The following is a 20,693-nucleotide window of genomic DNA, read 5'->3' on the forward strand; positions in this document are numbered from 1 at the left end:
ATATTTGTGGATTGCTCTGAATCCTTGCCAAACTCGAAGAATGAAATTCAAGTCGGGAGTCTTGCTCTAGAATGTACTCCTCTTATTAACGAAGTTAATAAAAGACAATTCGATTCACCAACTTCCATCACTGGCGTAGATCATCAGAGGACTACCTCGGGATGGAGGCAAACCATCACAGGGATCAAGGACAAGAGCCGAGCATCTAAGTTGACAACTGAACAAGAGAAAGCTCAAGACCAGATTTGATAATTATGAGTCGGGATCTGTTTTTCTTATTTTAGTCGAGTCGAGTCTAGGACTTTCTTTTCCTGAAGTTGAGTCGTTTGTTCCGCGATGACCTAGGGTGTGTCCTAGGAATCGTTCCTTCGAGTCTTTTAAGCATTTGTCATTCCAATAAAAATTGCAGTTTCGTTTACAAATATGTCTTGTTTCCAATCCTCAATCATTCCGAAGCATGATAAAATGCACAGCACACTCAAAGGCATCCCTGGGGTAGAAATATGCCCCGTTTCAAAATGTAAGGTACACTAGGATCCTGTGTTTGATTCCTTTACCTATTCCATGTCTGGCGGTAGAAAACCTCCATCTGAACCAATGTTTGTGACAAGCTTTTAGATGATTCTATGACAAACCCGGACTAGCTCCTTGTTTCTCCTATCGATGATGGAAGGCAAGCCTTTTCCCCAACAAAATCATCCCATCTCGAAGAGAGAAGATATCAACCCGTTCTAACAAGGAATTGTTAGTTCCTACCCAAATTAGTTGGCGAAGCCCAGTTTTCAAGGTGTATCCATTTATGACTAAGGGAATGAATAGAAGATCATTTTCAAGAAGAGAAGAAAAAAAAAAGATGAAAAACAATGAAAAGATGAGAAAAAAAAAAGGGACGAAAAAAAAAGCAAAAGAAAAAAATGAAAAAATGAAAAAAGAGAAGAGATGAAAAAGAAGAAGAAAAAGGGAAAGAAAAAAAGAAAAGAAGAAGAAAAGAAAGAAAAAAAAGGAAAAAAGAAAAAAGATGTTGAAGTTATTGCAAAAGGTTTTTGGTTGAATGTCGAAGTTACGGAAGCTAGAAGTCAAGTCAAGTACCCATAGTTGAAGTTCAATGGGCGAAGCCCAAAAGCTTAAGTAGTAACCTCTTTACCCTCTAAGTCCTTCCTGAGACAGTTACAAGGGATAGTCGGGAATTTTGAGAATCATTCCGCTTGTGTTGTTATACCTAGCCTTTAGGGTCCAGACATGGAAATTTGAACCCACATCGATTTCCAACCCATTTGCACTCGTGGTTCATCAAACCCGAGACACCCATTCCAACCACATCAGCAGCCATAGCCCTTGGCCTTAGCACCACAAAACAAACCTTCAGAATGACGGTTAACCATTCCAACTTGTTATTACCAAGCTCCACATCCCAAAAGATCCAAGCCTTTTACACCTAACCCCAAACACGGGATTTAACGGTACCTTACATGCTAGAATGGGATACGACATGATACCTTAGGTGAAACCTTCGAGTGTGTACACACAATCAAAATGCCATGTTTATGCACCATGATCGAACTACGTCGGATTTGATTTCACGCGAATACGTAGGCAGTCCTTCAGAATAAGGGATTCAATCCACTCATCAACCAAGTTGTCATCTTGTCGGTTTCTTACGGGTCTTAACCAAGTCCAAATGAAGCCACCTTTGTTTGAGTCGGTCTTAGCACTCGATGTAGGCTAGGATAAGGATATAGATTCAGATGAGTAGTGTCAAGTCTCGGAATGAGCTTTATCGAACGGTTTAGGCAAAGATGCTGAGTCACATAGATGTGGGTTTGTGTTGGGAACAGAAAATATGAAAAAGCCCGCTGAAAAGAAAGAAGGCGGTGGCAAGAAATAATGAAAACTCGCTGAAAAGAAAGGAGGCGAGGAGAAGAGTGACAGAATGTTCCCAACAAGAGTGATGTGTGATGTCTAAGTGTTCTCATAAAATTAACCTGTGTTTAGTGTCTGGGCGAAGCCAACGTTGTTCCTCTGTGAGTTTAATCCACCTTGTCAATGCCAAGTGATCTCGATTCCCATGTGCCCTCGGGAGCACGCCCCATGCCATACGATATCTCCGTCCCAAGTTCGACGACCTTGTGATTCCCATTTGCCATTTTTTGGCGCCGGAACGGCCGATTTACATTTTCTACCCTCGACAAGTCCATATTTGAATTAAAGCCCGTGCACACTTACGGTTTTATTTTCTTTTTTGTTTTGCGGTAGCGGGCTACGCCCACGTTCACGAATCATATAGTATGTCTGAGTCGCATCTCATGCTCACCCATCAATCAAAAGCTTCAACATTCAAAATTTCAAAATTTCAAAATTTCAAAATTTCAAAATTTCAAAAACTTTTTGGGTCGACGACCCAACATCCAAGTGTTTCATTTCAAATTCAAAATCGTCAACACGTTCAAATTTCGGGTCGTGACCCAGTCTTTCAAATTCAAAATGCGGGTCGATGACCCAATCATTCAAAATTTTCAAATTCATTTTTTTGGGTCGATGACCCAATCATTCAAAATTTTCAAATACAATCTTCGGGTCGATGACCCAGTACTTCAAAACGATCCAATTCCAAGATCGATGATCCCAATGTGCTTATGTGGTGATTATTGCTAGTACATTTTCTATGTTTCAAATGTAGCAGGATATGCTTCAACTGGGGGGCTCTAAAGTCTTCGACTTTAGAGCCGTTGCAAACTGGGGGCTCTAAAGCCGTTGGCTTCAGAGACCATTATCAAGATGAAATGGATGACATCCACTCAGAATTCAATTCAATTACAAGAGTATGAAATGGAAGAATTCCTTAGCTGAAAGCAAATGATGAAAGCGACGGCAACCTCCTCGGAAAGTCCCGTCCCATTTAGACAAGTGCCAGCAGATGATAAATCTTGGGCCAATGTCAGTAGATGATGAATTTTGGACATACGCCAGAGATGATAAACTTTGGGCATGTGTCGCAGCTTCTTAACTACGACGCGGTTTGATTCCGTCAGAAACGGATACGTAGGCGCCTAAGGATAAGGCTCAACCCACCTTTTATGCAGTTCATGGGTCGATGACCAACAATGATAATTCGACGCAACAGAAGCAAGAGTTAATCCCCAACGAAGTTTCAGGTATGATCTCTTCTTATGGCTGGCGAGCTTATATACGCAAGTCTAATGGACTATAAACGACCCGAAGAATCCTCAGGTCGAAAGGGACCTGGGGTATACTTTGACTTTCGCCTTGTCCAAGCCTCAGTCAAAGTGGGGGCTCTGTAGATACCCGTATCCGTCGATATTGGAATTTATAGAGAACCCGACAAACACCCGATGATGATAGGACACATGTATTCTTTAGTTGTCATTGTCATTATTTGGAGCTCGTTTTACGAGGTAGAATGAGCGTCGTCGATGAAGTATTTTATTAATTTAAATGATATTTAAATTAATGTTTTTTTTTAAGTGAATTCATTTTATTAATTTAAATGATATTTAAATTAATGTTTTTTAGGGAGTTCGTTTTTTTAATTTAAATGATATTTAAATTATTGGTTTTTTAGGTAAATTTAATTTATTTTAAATTTATTTTCCCAAAGTTTATTTTATTGAAAATAAAATAAGTATTTGATTTGAAAAATCATTTTTATGAGAATATTTGATTTGAAAAGTCATTTATTTTAAATTGTTATTTGATTTGAAAAATCGTTTTAAAAGCGAAGAATTCGTTTTGGACACTCGTTTTTGAGCTCGTTTTTAGCTCGGTTTTTAAGCCCGTTTCCTTTGCGAATTGGCACGAATCTCGAGTACACTAACCCACCTAAGCCTCTACCCATCAACCCATGTTCGAACCCCCTCACAAGCAACCCAAAATCTCGTTCAAAACCAACCCCAAGCAGCCCGCATAAAACCGAATCCCTCCCCTGTTTTGCAGCTCAATTCGCGAGCCCAAAACCCACTTCAAACACTACCAAGACCCGTACCCATTAACCCTAACCCATACCCTAGTATCCTACCCATATTATCCTAGCTTGATCACCAAGAAATCCCCCAAAACGAACCCTAGAAACCCCTCCCAAAACCGATGGACAGCAGCCATGTTCAATGAGCCCGACTGCTCCTTACTCCCTTTTAACCTATTTTAAACCCTTATAAATACCACCCCTTCACCATACAATCATTCCTCTAAGTCCTCCATACATCCAACCATCACCCACAAGCTTTAAACCTCAGAAACAAACCCTAAACATCCTCCAAAAACCCTACACAAAACCGACACACAAACAGAAACTGTTTGTGTGCCTCCTTCGAAAATCATCTCGTTCCTCCATTAAATCACCATAAAAATTCGAGTTTCTTGTTCCTAATTAACCATACAACATCCATACACACATTAGATAAAGAATCACGAGCCAAATTGCCCTTGAGAGTACACGAAATCCCTCGAAAAACAGAGTGAAATAACACTCTGTTTTCGCGGTTTATTCTTGTCTGTCCAGTTCTGTTTGTGCTCGTTTTTCGTGCCCAATAACCCAAATCGAGCAGGGGTTGCTTTAAGATCCTTGTTCTCCTCTCTTTCTAGTTTCCAAAACATCTTTCGGATCGAATTTTCGTCGTGAAACGAGGGAGATATCACTGTTTTAAAACTGCTGTCCAGAAACTTTCCAAAACGCGTGTTGCTTTGTTACTTCGTCGACGACGGCCTCTCGAGATAAAATCTACCATCGATTACGACCCAAGACGGTGTCAACGATACATGTAGGTTGAGGGTGCATCAAATCCCCTTCTCTTCTCTCTTTTTATTTCGTTTTTTTTATGCCTTTTTTTATTGTCTTTTTTTTGTTTGTTTTTCGTTTTAATTATCGTTTGTTTTAAATTAACCACGAAACTAGTTAGTCCGAGTATGAGTTAAAGTACCACCATGAACACCCGCGTTGACTTGAGATGGGAAAAGAAACCGCTCCTTTTGTCGGTCGTACACCCCCGTCTCATTTACATATCCTCGTGTTCAAGGTAGGGCATAAATAAAACAAGTTATCTAACTTCGATCTTCGCTTTCGACCCTCTTATCTTGTTTCGCCAAATCGATGGACCTTAGGACCCGTTGCATGTTAGTTTAACTTCTGATTGTTAACCTATGACGTAATTAGATGACTTTAAATCAATTTAATAATCTAATTAGACACTTTAGGTGGCTTCGACGTAAGTTATAAAATCAATCGACGATTTCTGTAAATAATTGAATGCATCTATCTCTTTCACCTAATTTCTCGCTAGTATAAGAGTGCGTGATTAGCACCTTCTTATTGACACTCGATGAGTTAAATTAATTAGCGAATTTAACCTAATTGGACCCTTTAGGCCGTGTAGAATGCACCCTCATGCGACAATCAATCAACATCGTTTTTAACTCGTTTTCTAACTTGTTTCCTATCCCTTTTCGCAATCATTCGATCTAACCAATGAATCTAACTTAGGAACTAGGTTGGCCTTATCTTGGCCGTGAGGGTGGCCATTGGTTTGGGCCGTGAGGTGGCCGTTTTCTTTACCTTTCTCGTTTTGTTTTTATACCGTTTGTTTTCTCGTTGTTTCATTGTTTGTAATTTATCGTTGGTTTATCGAGTTGTAATCTTTCAAGTTTGTTTTCTTTTATCGAGTCAAATGATTTCTAAAAACCTTAGTCTTGTTTGGTTAGACGGTTGTTCCCCAATGCTTGTAGGAGCGTAGTAAACCGCATGTTGTTTAAAGCAACATGGCCCGGTTTATGCTAATGCATGCTTTGGTGCGTAGCCCTATGTCTAATTCGATGAGATTAAGCGCGAGCACGCATTACGAGGAGTGACCCAAGGCCGTGGGTCATGTGAGCCGTGGGCCACCCCTCATGTGCACGGTTTTCAAGGCCAAACGGCCGTGTGTGTCGTCGTGTATTGTTTTGTATGTAGCATTTGTATTTAGATCGAGTTGTATCTTTAATTTGTTGTTGTGTCGGCATGAAATGCCTGGTTTGTAATAGGTAGATCCCAACGGCTCCCCCATTCCCCCTAAGCCTTGTTTGTTTGCTTTACATGTTGTTAGATCAATCAACCCACATGCTAAATTACAACTTTGACAAAGTTAGTTTAGTTGCATCTAAAACGACATAGAAATTGTTGTCACATGTTAGGGTTAAAACAACGTTTGCATATCATACATCGTAGTAGCTATGACCTTGTTTGAAATTCGACACTTGACTTAGTAGAGGCCGTTATTGACGGGCGGGGTTGGGTGTCCTTATGGGCTTCCCAACACGTACCCTCACCCCTTACTCAAGATCTATGGTTTGTGGATCCGTCTAAATACCATTGGATTACGAGAGTCATTCAAATCGAGTGATATAGGGTACAAGTCTTTATCTTTAATCACTCGTAGTCGATGGGCTTTATGCTTTTCGATGAAAGGTGTAAAGTTGACTTGAACGGTTCCAAGTTCCCAAAAAACTTGGTGGCGACTCTAATATGTCTTAATTCGATTCGAAAGAACCTCGAGTCGATTATGCCGGGTGTGGATCCCTCGGACGCAGTTCCCGAGGGCCTTGTCCACACTCAGGTTGTTATAAGTGATGGTGGGTCCCATTTCATCAACCGCACCATCTACTCTCTACTCAAAAAGTACGGCGTCTGACACAAAGTAGTTATTGCTTACCACCCCCAAACCAACGGGCAAGTGGAAGTATCAAATCGACAAATCAAGGCTATTTTGGAGCGGGTTGTGAACAAGTCTAGAAAATATTGGAGTGCTAAACTCAATGACGTGTTACGGGCATAAGAACCGCTTACAAGACCCCAATTGGCACTACTCCTTACCGTTTGGTCTATGGCAAGTCTTTCCATTTACCTCTTGAGTTGGAGCATTGAGCAAGATGGGCACTCAAGGAGCTCAACTATGATTTGGATGCCGTGGGGAACAAGCGGTTCCTTCAACTCAATGAACTTGACGAGTTGAGGATAGATGCCTATGAAAATGCCAAGCTCTACAAGGAACTGACCAATCAATGGCATGACTCGAAGATCACAAGGAAAGAAATCATTGTAGGAGACAAGGTCCTACTCTTCAACTCCCGGTTCTAATTATTTCCCGGGAAGTTGAGCTCCCGATGGTCGGGACCCTTTGAAGTAGTGACCGTGTTTCCATATGGATCATTTGAATTGAAGAATAGCAAGGGTGAATGCTTCAAGGTAAATGGACACTGGGTGAAGTTCTTTTATGAGGGTCAAACCATCGAGACCCGAGGTGAACTTGAATTGGAAGACACCCCATCCTTGGGGGATGAGTAATCTCAAATTTGCACAAGAAATGTTTTCGTGGAGTTCCACAAGAACCACCAATTGTACATAGCATGCATTTAGATAGATAAATGAGAATTTTGGATCCATTGTACTTGGCAATTTGGTTGATGACGATATGTCGTCGTGAGGGAATTAGGATTTTGATGAAGAACAAGTGTATGACCTTCAATTGGCCTTTTCCCGACTTGATGAGTTGGCTTAGAAAAACGGAAACACGTAATTCGAGGCCAATTGAAGAAGTGAAATGAAACTAGGGGCATATTGAAGAAAATGTGAGTAAGTGCACTCCCAGCCGGGGTACCGGCAGCCAGTCCATGTACCGGCTGGGAGTTAGCTGTAACTTTTAGAAGAAATTTGGGAAAAGAAAGAAGAAGTGTACTCCCAGCCGGGGTGCCGGCCGCCGGTCCCCACACCGACTGGGAAGTTCCTGGAAGATTGAGAAAGAAATTGCGAATTTAAGGAGAGGCGTCTCCCAGCCGGCAGCCGGCGCACCGGCTAGGAGTGCATATACCTGGCAAAATTTGTGAAAAAGGGAAGAAAGGGGAGTGCCAGCCGGTCGGCCGGCAACCGGTCCACCGGCTGGGAGCACTCCAATAAAAAAAACGAAGGAAAGTGAGGGAATGTAACTCCCTACCGGCAGGCCGGCAGCCAGCCCACCGGCTGGGACTACGCTTATGAAGAATTGAGTTTTGTGCCGCACTCCCAGCCGGGGTACCGGTAGCCAGTCCTCAGACCGGCTGGGAGTTCTCTGTAAGTTTTTGAAAAAAATCAGAATTGACTTGTACTCCCAGCTGAGGTACCGGCAGCCGGTCTTCAGACCGGCTGGGAGTACTCTGATACATCAAATAACGCAAAACTCAACCATCAATTCATAAAAACGCACGCAACAAGCACATTACTCCCTCTCTAAACCTAAATCCTTCTTCCCCAAATCACCACCCAACACCTCCAAACACCCATCAAACACCAACAAAACACCACAAACCTCCTTCCCTCCATTAACCCTCTCTCAAAAACAACCGTGACACCTAAAAAGAGAGTTAGAAAGGGGGATTTAGCTCCACAACAAGCGGAGTTGGTGGCGGCCGCGGCTTCCGACATGATTCCCGACCAGGCTTTCCCGGACCTCAAGTTCTCCTCCGTCACAATGAAAGGTAAATTCGTGCTTTTCAAACAACGCCCCCTTAACCCAACTCGTCTTATTAATCGTCAATCTATGAGAGAGTAAGGGTTACACCGAGTGACCCAAGAAATATTTGAGGGTATTGGAATGAAATTTATGTATGATATCCATGAAAAGACTTATTCCCATCTCACTTGGGAATTTTTGAGCTCATTGAGGATAGAAAAACACTGCCAAAACCAAAAAGTTGCCTTTTTGCATTTCCGGTTGATGAACAAGGATTACTCCTTAACCCTACAGACTTTTGCTTCTCATTTTGGGCTAGACCCAAGCCCTCTTAACAAAGCTCCAACATTTGATCACGGTGCTTTATGGAAGGCCATTACCAGCCTTAATGATAACCCCCGATTTAAAAGAGCGTCTAACACGGTTCACAATGCCGCAATTAGAATTTGGCATCGGTACATGGGGTGGACTGTTTTCGGCCGTGAAGAGAATCACAACTTCCGAGCGGAGGAGTTGGAAATTCTCGGCTCTTATCTTTGTTCCAACCCCTCTACCTTCAATATTAACATTGCTCACCATTTGGCCCTACACCTTCACCGCCTAAGCAACTCCCCGAGGGAATCATCTTAAATTGTGGTGGGTGGGCTCATCACCCACCTTGCCAAATGCCTCATCTGCAAGTTGAATTTTAATGGGATGCATTTTATCATGGGGGAAATAATGTTGTCCAAAGATTACATCCATTACACTCTTAATTGGATCATGACCAACCCCAATGATAAACAAAAATATTGGCAAGTACGAGTGAGCGGGGTGGATATAAATTCAATTGCACTTCCCAACCCCGACAAAATGAAGGTGGTGCCTAATTCACCACATTATTTGCTTGAGATTTAGGATCTCGAAGACCCAACCACCGCCCAACAACAAAATCCAAACCTTGTCTATGCGCGTGGGGGCCTGGTGCTAGCGAGACCTACCTTGAGGTACACCATGCCTACTTCCCCTTTCTTTCCCGGTCCTTTCCAACAAGGGGAAGGGTCCTCTAGTCACCAACCGTAACAACCACCTCCCCTCCATGTCGACCTCATCTCTTTCATGGAGGAGATAAAGATAAGTATGGCAATCGCCGCTAGTGAGCGGATCGGTCTTCAACAACGCATGGAGCGTATCTATTTTGACTATTCGGTGGGTCAATTCCCGGTTTATGATGACTTCATGAGGCGCCAATACAAGCACCCTTCCGGCCTCCACCCCTCATACTATCTAGCCCCGGATGGTGGACATCGACAGGACGGGCCCTATCTCTACGGTGACATCAACATACGTCCCGATTACAATAGTGCCCTGGTCTTTCCCACCCCGCCTTCCACTCATGGGGAGGGACACGGCACTAGATGGTTCGGGGGTGCTCCTTCCATCTTTGGTGAAGGAGGCGCTAGTGGCTCGGGAGGGAACACAGGGGTGTTCATTGATATGACTACGGAGATGGGGGACTTCGGCACGGATATACCTATAAATGCAGATGATTTCATCCGTGAATCCGAGTTTGGAGCCGGAAATGATGAAGATGATGATAATGAAGACGGTGATGACACAGAAATTGAAGAGGCCTAGTAATGATGGCCCTCTTCTCTCCCTCTCAATCCAAATGCCGAGTATGATTCCCTAAATCCAAAACTTCTCATTCATATTTCCATTTTGTATGCATTTAGTTAGTTGTATGATATGTTGGATTGCTAACCATCTAGTTGCATTCATCTAAGCTTGCATTAGATTTCAATTTTGTAATATATTGTCACATATAGGAATTGCACCCATTTAGCATAATTTGCATTGTCATTTCAATATTGCATATAATATAGTTCATGCATTGCATCCCCCTTTAAAAACAAAAAAAAAAATTGAAAAATTTCACAAAAACACGCATTTTAATTTCCGAATCTCCTCCATACACTATGTACATAGATAAGTGTGGGGAGGAGATCCTCTAAATTCAAAAATACAAAAAACATGTCTTTCATTTTCAAAAATAAAAAATCAACAAAACACAAAAACACGTTCTTTTCTTCCAACTTGCCTCCCACCCACACTTCCTCCTTCATCGGAGGTTGTATATAGCAAGTGTGGGGAGAAGGGCCAAAAAAAAAATACAAAAACAAGTTATTTAATTTCAAATTTTTTTTTTCAAAACCACAAAAACATGTTTTTATTTCGAAAAAAAAAGAAATCAAGCAAAATTCAAAAATATGTCTTTTACTTTTCCTACTTCCTCCCTACATTTCGTTCCATCGAGGACGATGTAAGATTTAAGTGTGGGGAGGGAAATATCTACTTTGTATATATTTGTTAATAATGTACATTTGTAAATAAATTGTAAATTTGACAAAATTTCAAAAAAAAAAAATCCAAAAAAATAGAAAAACTTTAAAAAAAATCACAAAAACATTGCATTGTATATATATACTCGTTGTTGGCTAAGTTTTAGCATAGACATTAACCATTTGAGGCAAAAAGGAGCTAGAAGACCCGCTTGGTAAACTCATTCTAATCTCTTACTCCTTTACCGTTCTTTCTTTATATATCTTGCATATTTGAAGGAGGATCGAATTTTGTGCCTTGGATGTTCCTTCTGGGAACTTTTGGTTTATGGTGTGGGTGTTGATATGCTGCTAGGTTTAGCCAACTCGTTGCATGTTCAATTTATGTTCATTTCAATTTTTGCATGCATTATAACATGTACATATGTGTTTGTCTTAGGATAGGATCATTTGCATCAGTTTGTATATAAATGTGCACAAATGTGGTCAAGTTGGGAAGTCTATACCCCAAGGATGAGTCATGTCCCAATTGTGCCTCGTCCCTCCCCGTGGCTTGCACCCGTGTCCATTGGTTAGTTGTGGGAAATTTAAGGACCCGACTAACGAGTCTAGGCCCCCCTGTGAGACCATTGACCGTAGGCTAGACCTAAGTCTCGACCTAGCTACTCTTCAGAGGATTAGAGCCTCCTAGGGTTGGTACATCCATACCCAACCCTCATTCTACTCACGGGACGTGTTGTGTCTAGACGCATATGTGTGTCATTCCATCCTTAAACCATGATTTGCATTTCATTTTTGTGCACAAGTTATGAAATAAAATTTTTTTTCACATGCATATGAACCTTACACAGCCAAATAACCTTGTTTTGTCCCTTCCATTATCTCCCTCTTTTATTCACCCCCTTTGAGCTTTAGCCTTTCCATTTGGCAAACCCACTAAATTAGCTACATTCCATTTACACCTTTCCTTGATCAAGAATTTGTCGGTTTTGTAGTAGTGTTTTAGGAGGTGATTTGGGTCATAGTGGTGGATAGTGCACATATCTACTTGAGTCGAAATTTGGCATCTATTTGGTGTTGTATATAAATAAGAGGTTTTGATATTGAAAGGAAAAAGAAAATAGAAAAGTGAAAAAGTTTTGAAAAATCCAAAAAGAGCTAGTTGTGATTGTATATATGTGTGCTAGGAAAAAAAAGGCAAGCAACACCCCTCCTCGTCATTTAAAGGGGTAGAAAAAGCCGTTGCAAGAATAAGGAGCAATTTGATGTTTTTCCAAAGTGAGTCGGGTTTACAGAATTTTTGCTTGATTTTGGGAAACTGAACCCTTGTTAGGGTGTAGACGTTGCTCATTTGTTTAAATAAGAGGAGTATTTTCAAGTTTTTCCAATTTGAGTTGGGTTTATGCAATTTTTGCATAGTGTTGGTAATCAATTATTTATTCTTCTCTCCTTTATTACACTTTTTTACCAACCACTTTCTTATAGATTTTACCTGGTTCATTTCGGATCCTTAATTCTATTTCCGGTTTTTAAAAATCGTTTTAATCTTTTCTCTCGATTTAAATTTTAAGTTTTTATAAAATAAAGCCGAAATTCGATTTTAAAACCCCTAAGTTTACCTTGACTTTTCATTACATTTTCGTTCTTCCTTTTTGTTTTTCATCTTTCCTTTTTTATTCGCATTTTGAGGCGTGCGTTCACCATGGACGGTTCGAAAGGACGATTCATGTCAGCCGACCCCAAATTATTTTGGGATTAAGGCTCTGATGTTGTTGTTGTTGGTAATAAATTCTATGTTAGGGCATAGACGTGTCTCATGTGTTGCAATAAGAAGTAGGATGTGATGTGTCGACAATTCTTGATTTGAATTCCACAAGTCCAAACGGTGCTTGCACCAATCCCGTTTCGCCCTACTCCCTAGCCCCGTTACAACCCTTGTTTCATGATTTGTGCATTGTTACATTTTGCATTTCATTTGGACATAGTACGGTCTTACACATTAGATTGCGGACACGTTCTCACGAGTCGCAGTAGGAGAGTGTCTTGGTTAATTTTTGTACAAAAACACCCGTAAATCAAATGAGAGACGAGTGAAAACCGTGAGGATGTCGTTGACATAGGTCCCCTTAGTCATGGGTCTTTTGATTGAATCTTGTGTTGCTTTTGTAATTCTCAGAGATCTAGTCCCTTTTTTCCCCTTTCCCACTCTAGAATCCGTTTCTTGAGATTTATTGGCACACATTAGGGTTGCTTGGGCCACGCTTAGGGAGTTGGCACCTCTATTGAGACTCTGAGACGGTATTTCCTGACCGAGACTATGTTTTTGAGTTGAAAATTCGGCCACTTAGATGAGGAGGTGGACCATTTTTGTTAGATGCATTCTATTACTTGCTTTTGTGCTCACATGATTGGATGCATCACATTTTTCTTGCAAGCCCCCACTTGCCTTACGAGTTGTGCCTTACCTCATAGGCATAACTACGTGAGTTGAAGGGACGGAGGAGGCCCGTTAATTGCCTTCCATCGGATATTATTAGTATAGTTAATCTATAGTTAAATAAGGGTCTCATTTTGACTCACCCAGTTACTCGGGGATGAGTAATGTTCAAGTGTGGGGAGGTTTGATATAAGATTTATTTGCACCATCTTCCTCCTTTATTTTCCTACTTTTCGACTCAATTTGAATCAGTTTTATACGTCTTTCCTTGCATTTTCCACCCCGATTCCCTAGTCTATGATATTATGCCCCTCTTGCAGGTTTTGAGGCGGGGATGGAGGAATAGGAGAAAAGGAGACAGTTTGATAGACTAAATGTGAAAGAAGGAGGAAGATATGCTGAGCTGAGCTCCCAGCCGGTAGGCCGACAGCCGGTCAGCCGGCTGGGACTCCCCCAACATACTTAGTAAGCAATTTAGGAAGGAAGTTACAGAGAACTCCCAGCCGGGTCAGCCACCGGCAGCTGGCCACCCGGCTGGGAGAACAAGAGGAAAGGAAGAAAGTAAAGAAAAGTTCCAGAGAACTCCCAGCCGGGCAAGGCTGGGAGTGCATGGTGAATTCAGAAGTCAACAAAGAAAAGGAGAAGTCAATGTACTCCCAGCCGGTGGACCACCGGCAGCCGGCCCACCGGCCAAGGACACCTGATGACTTCGAAATCACAATTTTCTTCCAGCGAACTCCCAGCCGGGCCAGCCACCGGCAGCCGGCCCACCGGCTGGGAGTGCTCTTCTGCATTTTGAAGCCCAATTGTAATTTCATCCTAATTGTGGTGCAACTTATAAATACCCCCTCCCTTAATCATATTTGTACAACATACCCTAGATCTGAAATTATTTCCTTAATCTAATGTAAACCCTTAATCAATATTTTAATCTTTCCTTAATCAATCATCAATTACTTCTTATATTAGCTTAGAATTAGTATTGTTCAATTGTTTACATTTAGTATTGGGTTGTTAATTGGAGATTGGTGAAGATTATTCTTCTATTTAATCAAAGGTTGCAACTTTGTCTTCATTATTGGTATAATCTCTTCTCTATTGTTGTTCATCTTTCATTGGCTTACATTATTGAATTGTTTAGTTAATAGAATGTGCAAACATGTTTCCCTTTGCTTGTTTTATGCTAAATTCTTCACCTTTTGTTTATGTCACCATGAGCATGTGTGAGTAGTGCCTTAGTAGGATGTAGGGGAATCCTTGTAGTATTAAGGAGAGGCTTTTGGCATGGATTAATGGTAATTCTTGGGTTGTTTACATTTACTACTTGTTATGCACATAAGGTGTTTGTAGAATTGTCCAAGTGAGTAAGTTAAGTAATTCTTCTAACAATTTATCTACTATTTGAGTGAGTAGTAACTAGGATTTGATAACAAGTTTTTAGTTAGATTAATTGAATGAGTAAGTTGGTTAATCTTGGCTTAAGTGTAGAATTTACATCGAGAGATTAGACTCTACATATTGTAACAACCTAGATAAGTATTAGTCCATGCCTATTTCCCCTCTCCATGCTACTTGGGTGAACCCGACCGTCCTAGTATTTCTTAATCATCGTTTTAAACCATCTTAATCATTGTTTAATTCCTACTTGCTTTAGTTTATATTTTAATCACTAGTTTAGAACTCAAACCACCTCCTTTTTAGACCGAACTAAACTAGCTTATAAACAAGTAATCCTAGTGCCACAATTTCCGTCCTTTAGGTTCGACCCTTTTGTATATTACAACGAGAAATCATTCACTTGCGCGAGGAGCATAAATAAAACTCGTAACACACTGGAACAACCTTTTCCGATCAAAGAACATATGCAAGTGTGGCGAATAAAACTACAAGAGTAGTGTAAAAATAACAGCGAAAAGTACAAGGGCCAGATAGTATGTGGACGCACATTTGAATGTGGATGGGGCCATAGCACACTGCAGGGGCATCTAGTGTAAAGTTGAAGTATTTCCACACATACCATTGTTCAGCCGCAGAAACATCTACACATATTGTGGCTTCCCAAAAAAATTTGGAGTGGTTGTCGTCGGTCTGCCTAAATCTGCAGATTTTAAAAATATTACAAAAATGAAAAAAAAAACACGCATCAGTTGTGATTGTAAGTGAAAGTCAGAGTGCGTGAGGGTCAATAAAATGTACGTGTATAAAATTTTGATTGCAAGCAGACCTTGTTATGGCAGGTTGGTTAGGCGGTTCCAGCAAGAGAAAGCACATCGTAAGAGACAACATTCTTTACAAAAGTCGATGGAACTCCCTCAGGCCCTGGTGTTGCAATTACAGTCACTTGGCTTGCTTTGTGGGCTCTGGATAATGCGTTATATAGCTGCCCGTGAGAGAAGCATGGTCGTGGAAGGTATACAACAACCTGACTTAAAGTTTGGCCCTGGAATTTGTTGACGGTCATTGCAAAACTTAGCTTTAAAGGAAACTGATTCCTCTGAAACTGAAAGGGGTAGTTAGCCGTAGTTGCTGGCCTGAGCTTGATTCGTGGTATGAACACGTGTTCTCCGTTGTGATGGCCGACCATAATAACGCATTTTATTGAGTCATGTAAAAACCTCTTGCAAATCATTCGGGTGCCATTACAGAGGCTAAATGATGGTCGGAGATTCCGGAGAAGAATTACAGAGCATTTTTCCTTTAAAATAAGCTCGTGAGGCCTCATTCCACCAGGGTTAAGCTTGTTGATAAACTCTACAGGGTAGACTTTACAATTGTCATCTAGCATTGAATCGTGACTCTTGTAGGTAACCGCCTGACTGGGAAACTTTTCAATTAGGACACTGTTTCTGGCATCCACGTCGTCGTTTAGCGGGGTTAGTATTTCTCTGGTTGTAAAGATTTCGGAATCAAATGTATCAAGATCCAATTCCGGAAACATGAGTGTTGCCAGTTTGCATATATGGTCTGGGCTGCCGTATTCCGGGTCCCTTACCATCCCATCTGGGAGGCTGATATACTCAGATTCTTTTGATTGTAATGTTCCGTTCCCTAGCACAAGCAGAAATTGTGCAAATTCAGGGTCAGCTTGTGCACGTATGTTCTCAGTTAGTTTAAATTTGATTCACTTCGTCTAAATAGGTGAGCTTACCAGACTAGCCTCAACGACTTCTCGTTGTGACCTGAGGGGCAGTATTGGGAGTGTTTCTGGAAGCCCCCCCCCCCCCAAACACGATAACCTTACCTCCAAAAAGCTTGTCTAAAACACATAAGTCCCTAAGAAGTAGGTCAAGAGACTCTACATTCTGTCCCTTCTCCATTGAGGCATCATCCCATATTATCAGGCGTATTGCGATAATCAATGCTGCCAGGCTACTTTGTTTAGGAACGTCGCATGCAAGGGAAACATCACAATAAATGTGAATTTTGAACCTGGAATGGGTTGTTCGGCCAGAAGGTATATTGGATGCAGCAATGCCCGACGTTGCTAGGTTTTACCCTTTGCACCTGACCCATCTATAAAGAACGTCCCAGGCCTCGATGTACGTACATGTTCCATAATTGTGGTGAATGCCTCATGTTGGGCGGCATTTAGTTGCGCCTTGCATAACTTGCACACTTCTGGTATTGGTGCATCACTGATATCCCTGGAACCCCTTATTTATTCATCGATGCATGTGTCCAGGTGCTCTAGACCAAAGGTTGCTAGGGACTTGCCCATCGCTTCCAAATACCGTTCGATTGATCTAGCTGTCATTTGCTTAACTTTTTGTGCCTAGTGTGGATATATATAGCTGTAGTCATCTGACAATGATTTATAATGCGTCTCCCATAACAGGGAAGGGTCTTTTGGTTGTGCGAATATGAGCAATGTAGCAAACAGGCATCGCAGAGCTGCCGACATTTGACCTGTGCATGCCTCTGCCATACACAATTCAGCCGCATCTTCGTTTTCGAGCAACCTGTGTCGCAATGCAGCTTCCTGTAAAGTTGCACATTTGTACCCGTTCACTGTCTGCAACGATTCGAATGATGTAGGCCCTCGGATGTGTAATAGCAGTAGGCGCAAGAAAAATCTTTCACCTTCTGCTGGTGCTACAAAGAAAAGCCTACCAATTACAATAATCTCGTTCTTCCTTTTTATCCAGGTACGTGAACCAGTGTCCCAGCGGTAGTGCTCTGAAAATTCCCCATATAAAATTTTGGGGCAACCCTCGGTTCCACTCTCCTTGAAGAACTCAGTTAGCAGCGTACGACTCTTCTTCTCACATGCAAGAACAGCTGCAAGGTTATCGGTTGGCCTCAAGCGTATTGTCTGCATGTTTGGCAGAGGCATCTCTGGTGGGTGACTTTAAATAGATCAAAACCAAATATTCTCCATGCCGCTTCATAAGGAGATACCCACCATCCTGACTGGAATTGTGCTATTTCATCAAGTGCTTTAGGATAATCGTTATCCTTAACACTGAAAGATATCTTGTCGTGGCCTTTGTATATATACTTGTACAGATATTTCATTACGTGCATTATTTAGCATACCTCGAAATAAGGTGACAGTCAAATAGTGCTAATAGGTAGGGGCTATAAGGTATGACCCATCTGTTGTCCAACAGGTGCTTCCGGATAAGCACTGATTCGCCTGTATCTTATCTTCTGTACTCGGGATAGCCTGCAATATTAGTTGTAGTGGTTGGTGTGAAAGACTTAGGGTACTCATATTTACAACGGCCAGACGTCTTAGCATGTTTCAAGCAGGAACATTCAGGATTCAGTTTGTCGCAAGGACCGTGCATCATGTGCTTGAAAACGGTGGCACGGAGGGAAGGGTTAGCCATTGTTGAAATTTCAGCCGACACAAACTTATCGTAATCAGCCAGGCATTTTAGCTTATACCCGTCTTTCAGGATAATGAGGAAGTGCAGATGAGGAAGGCCTATTTTTTGGAATTCAACCACTTATACATAAGTAGCCACCTCTCCGAATACATGCTTGTCCACAATTTTTTTTTTTAGAGCCAAGAGCTTAGCCTGGAACACCCTGGCCACCAAATCTGGCCTATTTTGTGCCACTTCTCCTGGGGCTAGTTGGTCCTTTATTTCAGTCCAGCTAGCATTCCACGTCATAATGACGAATAAATCAAGTTTGCCAAACCTATGCACAAGGGCCATCGAATTGAGATACCATCTCTTCATGTCCCGAGGGCCCCCCAAGAACGTTGGTGGTAAAATTACTCTTGTGCCGACATTTGCTGCATGACATTCACCAGTTCCGCCAGTGTCAATGATCCCCTGGTATAGTTCACCCCTAATGGTTTCCTAATTATTCCTGAAATAATCAAGCCTGGTGTTTTCAATTTTAACGTACATGTCTACCACATACTGCTGTAAACAGCGGCCAGTTCTAAGGAGCATATTTCTGGGTCGGTTTTGTAACTTGTAGCTGTAATACTGGCGGCATGATATCACCTTTTACTTTGGTCCATAGCTTTCGTTTGTACCTATTATAACGCATGTTATCATAAAGTTAGTATACTGGGCATAGTATATTTGAAAATCATTAACTTAAAAAGTAACTTTGTAAACTACTGCATTGCGAATAAACATACGGATAAGTTCATATTCTAGAAGGCCTTCTACCGTTTGGGCGGGTTCTAAGGCCGCACTGTTCTGTGGGTTAGGTCCTCTAGTACCCGGTTACGAGCCGATCTTCCTTAGCCCTTGCACCTATCCGCATTTCTCGGCCGAGAAAAGCATTGGATATAGCAAATGATCATAACAGCCATAGTAGTGCATTATCCGGTTATTCTTCTTTACGGTGACAGTTATGTGCGGGTTATTAGATTCGCTAGATGATGAACTTTCAGCCCATATAACGGCAACCTCGTTAGACGTGGGTGCATTATAAGCCCGTTGGTCCAAGACTGTATCCTGGTTAAGCAATATTTGGGTATTTTCACTAACAGGTAGTTCTTTGAGGGACCGAAAAAGACGCGCATAAGGGTTTGTCTGGGTAATTTGCATAATGGTGTTTGCTATATCCGCTCTTACCTCTGGAAAGCAGCCTGTTCGATTAAGCGCCTCATGTTACCCATCATAAAAATATAGTTGTATATATTTCGGTCTACCGTCATTAGGTAGGAAAGTGGGTACATGATGATATATTTGGCCATGTTCCCATGTAGCTTAAAGACATATATACCTTTCTGTGTGCTCACGTCAATATTTCCACCAATTGAGCGGAATGCAAAGAGATTATTATACATTCTTCCAAATTTTTGGAAGTGAACGACATCTTCATCAGGGAAGGTGTATAGCCTGACTAACGCAGAAGGGAACTGTTGGAGTTAGTGTCCTCCACAATAGTGCGTTTACATAATAAATCTCATTAAAGTAATATCATCAAGATATTTAATTATTTGATCCTCATTAGTTGATTAACGTAAATCGATAATGGTTGGCTAACTAGAGTTTGACGTTATTGTCGTGAGACAGCGGTGATCAACTGGCCCCGATTATAACTAATTAATTGTATGAGATACAATTTATTTAGTCCCTTGATTTATAGACTAAAAGGTTAGTCGATTATTTTAGAGAGATTTAGAGTTGCGAACTCGAGGCACGGCAGATATTATTTAATTATGCGATAATTGAATAATAAATTTTGGGAGACGGGTTTTAGTTAATTAATTGTTAATTCACTAAAATTGTACTAATTGATTAATGTGATTAATATTAGTACGTAAATAATATGTGTAGCGGTACACGTATATTTACGGAGTAATGTGGACGAAATTAATTGGAAGCATTTAAACATAATACGATGTTTAAATAAAATTTACACGTATTTGTGCGACAAGTATAAGAACCAAATTGGACCCGTAAATGGGACATTGGACCTTGTAAATAGAGTGTAGTGGATGATCATAATCATTTCACTCTGCTTGATTTTTCTTTCATAAGTTGTCATGTGATCATTATGCATGTAATAATGATTTGGACAAAAAAATAAGAAAAAATCACTCCCTCACTCCATCCGCCACTTTCCCCCTTATACACTCCAATTGTTATTCATTTATACACTACACTTTGAACATTTGCATGTGCAGTTCTCTCATCTCTCTAAAATAATAAAACCCATTATTTACTAAGTTGTTGGTAAACAAAATAATTACTAAGTTTTCTTTAGTAATATTCACATATTATCAAGGGTTAATTTTACAAGTATCTAGTTAATACTTGTAAGAATATTTTGGGTGTTGTTCTTGGGTGCAACTTGAAAGAGACTTTCTTTTTGAAGATTTTTCTAGGAGGATCATCCATCTTTATTTAGCTCAAGAACACACTAGATAGGTGATCTAGTTTGTGCCCCTTTTTACCATAAATATCAATGTAAGGAAATTATTTTTCCTCCATCTTTATTTTTATGCTTTTATATTTGCATGCATGTTACATAGATCACTAAATGAAC

The 20,693-nt window shown here is 41.0% G+C and overlaps 1 protein-coding gene across 1 annotated transcript; it reads right to left on the reverse strand.

The window, feature by feature from the left end:
* Window positions 1-15,471: 15,471 nt before the first annotated feature.
* Window positions 15,472-17,562, reverse strand: LOC141631840 (ATP-dependent DNA helicase pfh1-like). Its single transcript, XM_074444461.1, has 3 exons — window positions 17,108-17,562; window positions 16,471-16,658; window positions 15,472-16,277 (listed from the first exon to the last, which is right to left on the reverse strand). The coding sequence occupies exons 1-3, from the start codon at window positions 17,560-17,562 to the stop codon at window positions 15,472-15,474; spliced, it is 1,449 nt and encodes a 482-aa protein (XP_074300562.1).
* Window positions 17,563-20,693: the final 3,131 nt, after the last annotated feature.

This window comes from Silene latifolia, chromosome Y, assembly GCF_048544455.1.
Source record: "Silene latifolia isolate original U9 population chromosome Y, ASM4854445v1, whole genome shotgun sequence".
NCBI classification, from domain to species: Eukaryota; Viridiplantae; Streptophyta; class Magnoliopsida; order Caryophyllales; family Caryophyllaceae; genus Silene; species Silene latifolia.

What these genes read in the sequence shown, in the direction of transcription:
- LOC141631840 (XM_074444461.1), bottom strand. Translation starts at nt 17,562, where the DNA reads ATGCCTCTGCCAAACATGCAGACAATACGCTTGAGGCCAACCGATAAC. An exon ending in TCGGCAGCTCTGCGATGCCT is followed by an intron (nt 16,659 to 17,107) that starts GTTTGCTACATT and finishes AACCCATTCCAG; the next exon opens with GTTCAAAATTCACATTTATT. An exon ending in TTTAGACAAGCTTTTTGGAG is followed by an intron (nt 16,278 to 16,470) that starts GTAAGGTTATCG and finishes TGCTTGTGCTAG; the next exon opens with GGAACGGAACATTACAATCA.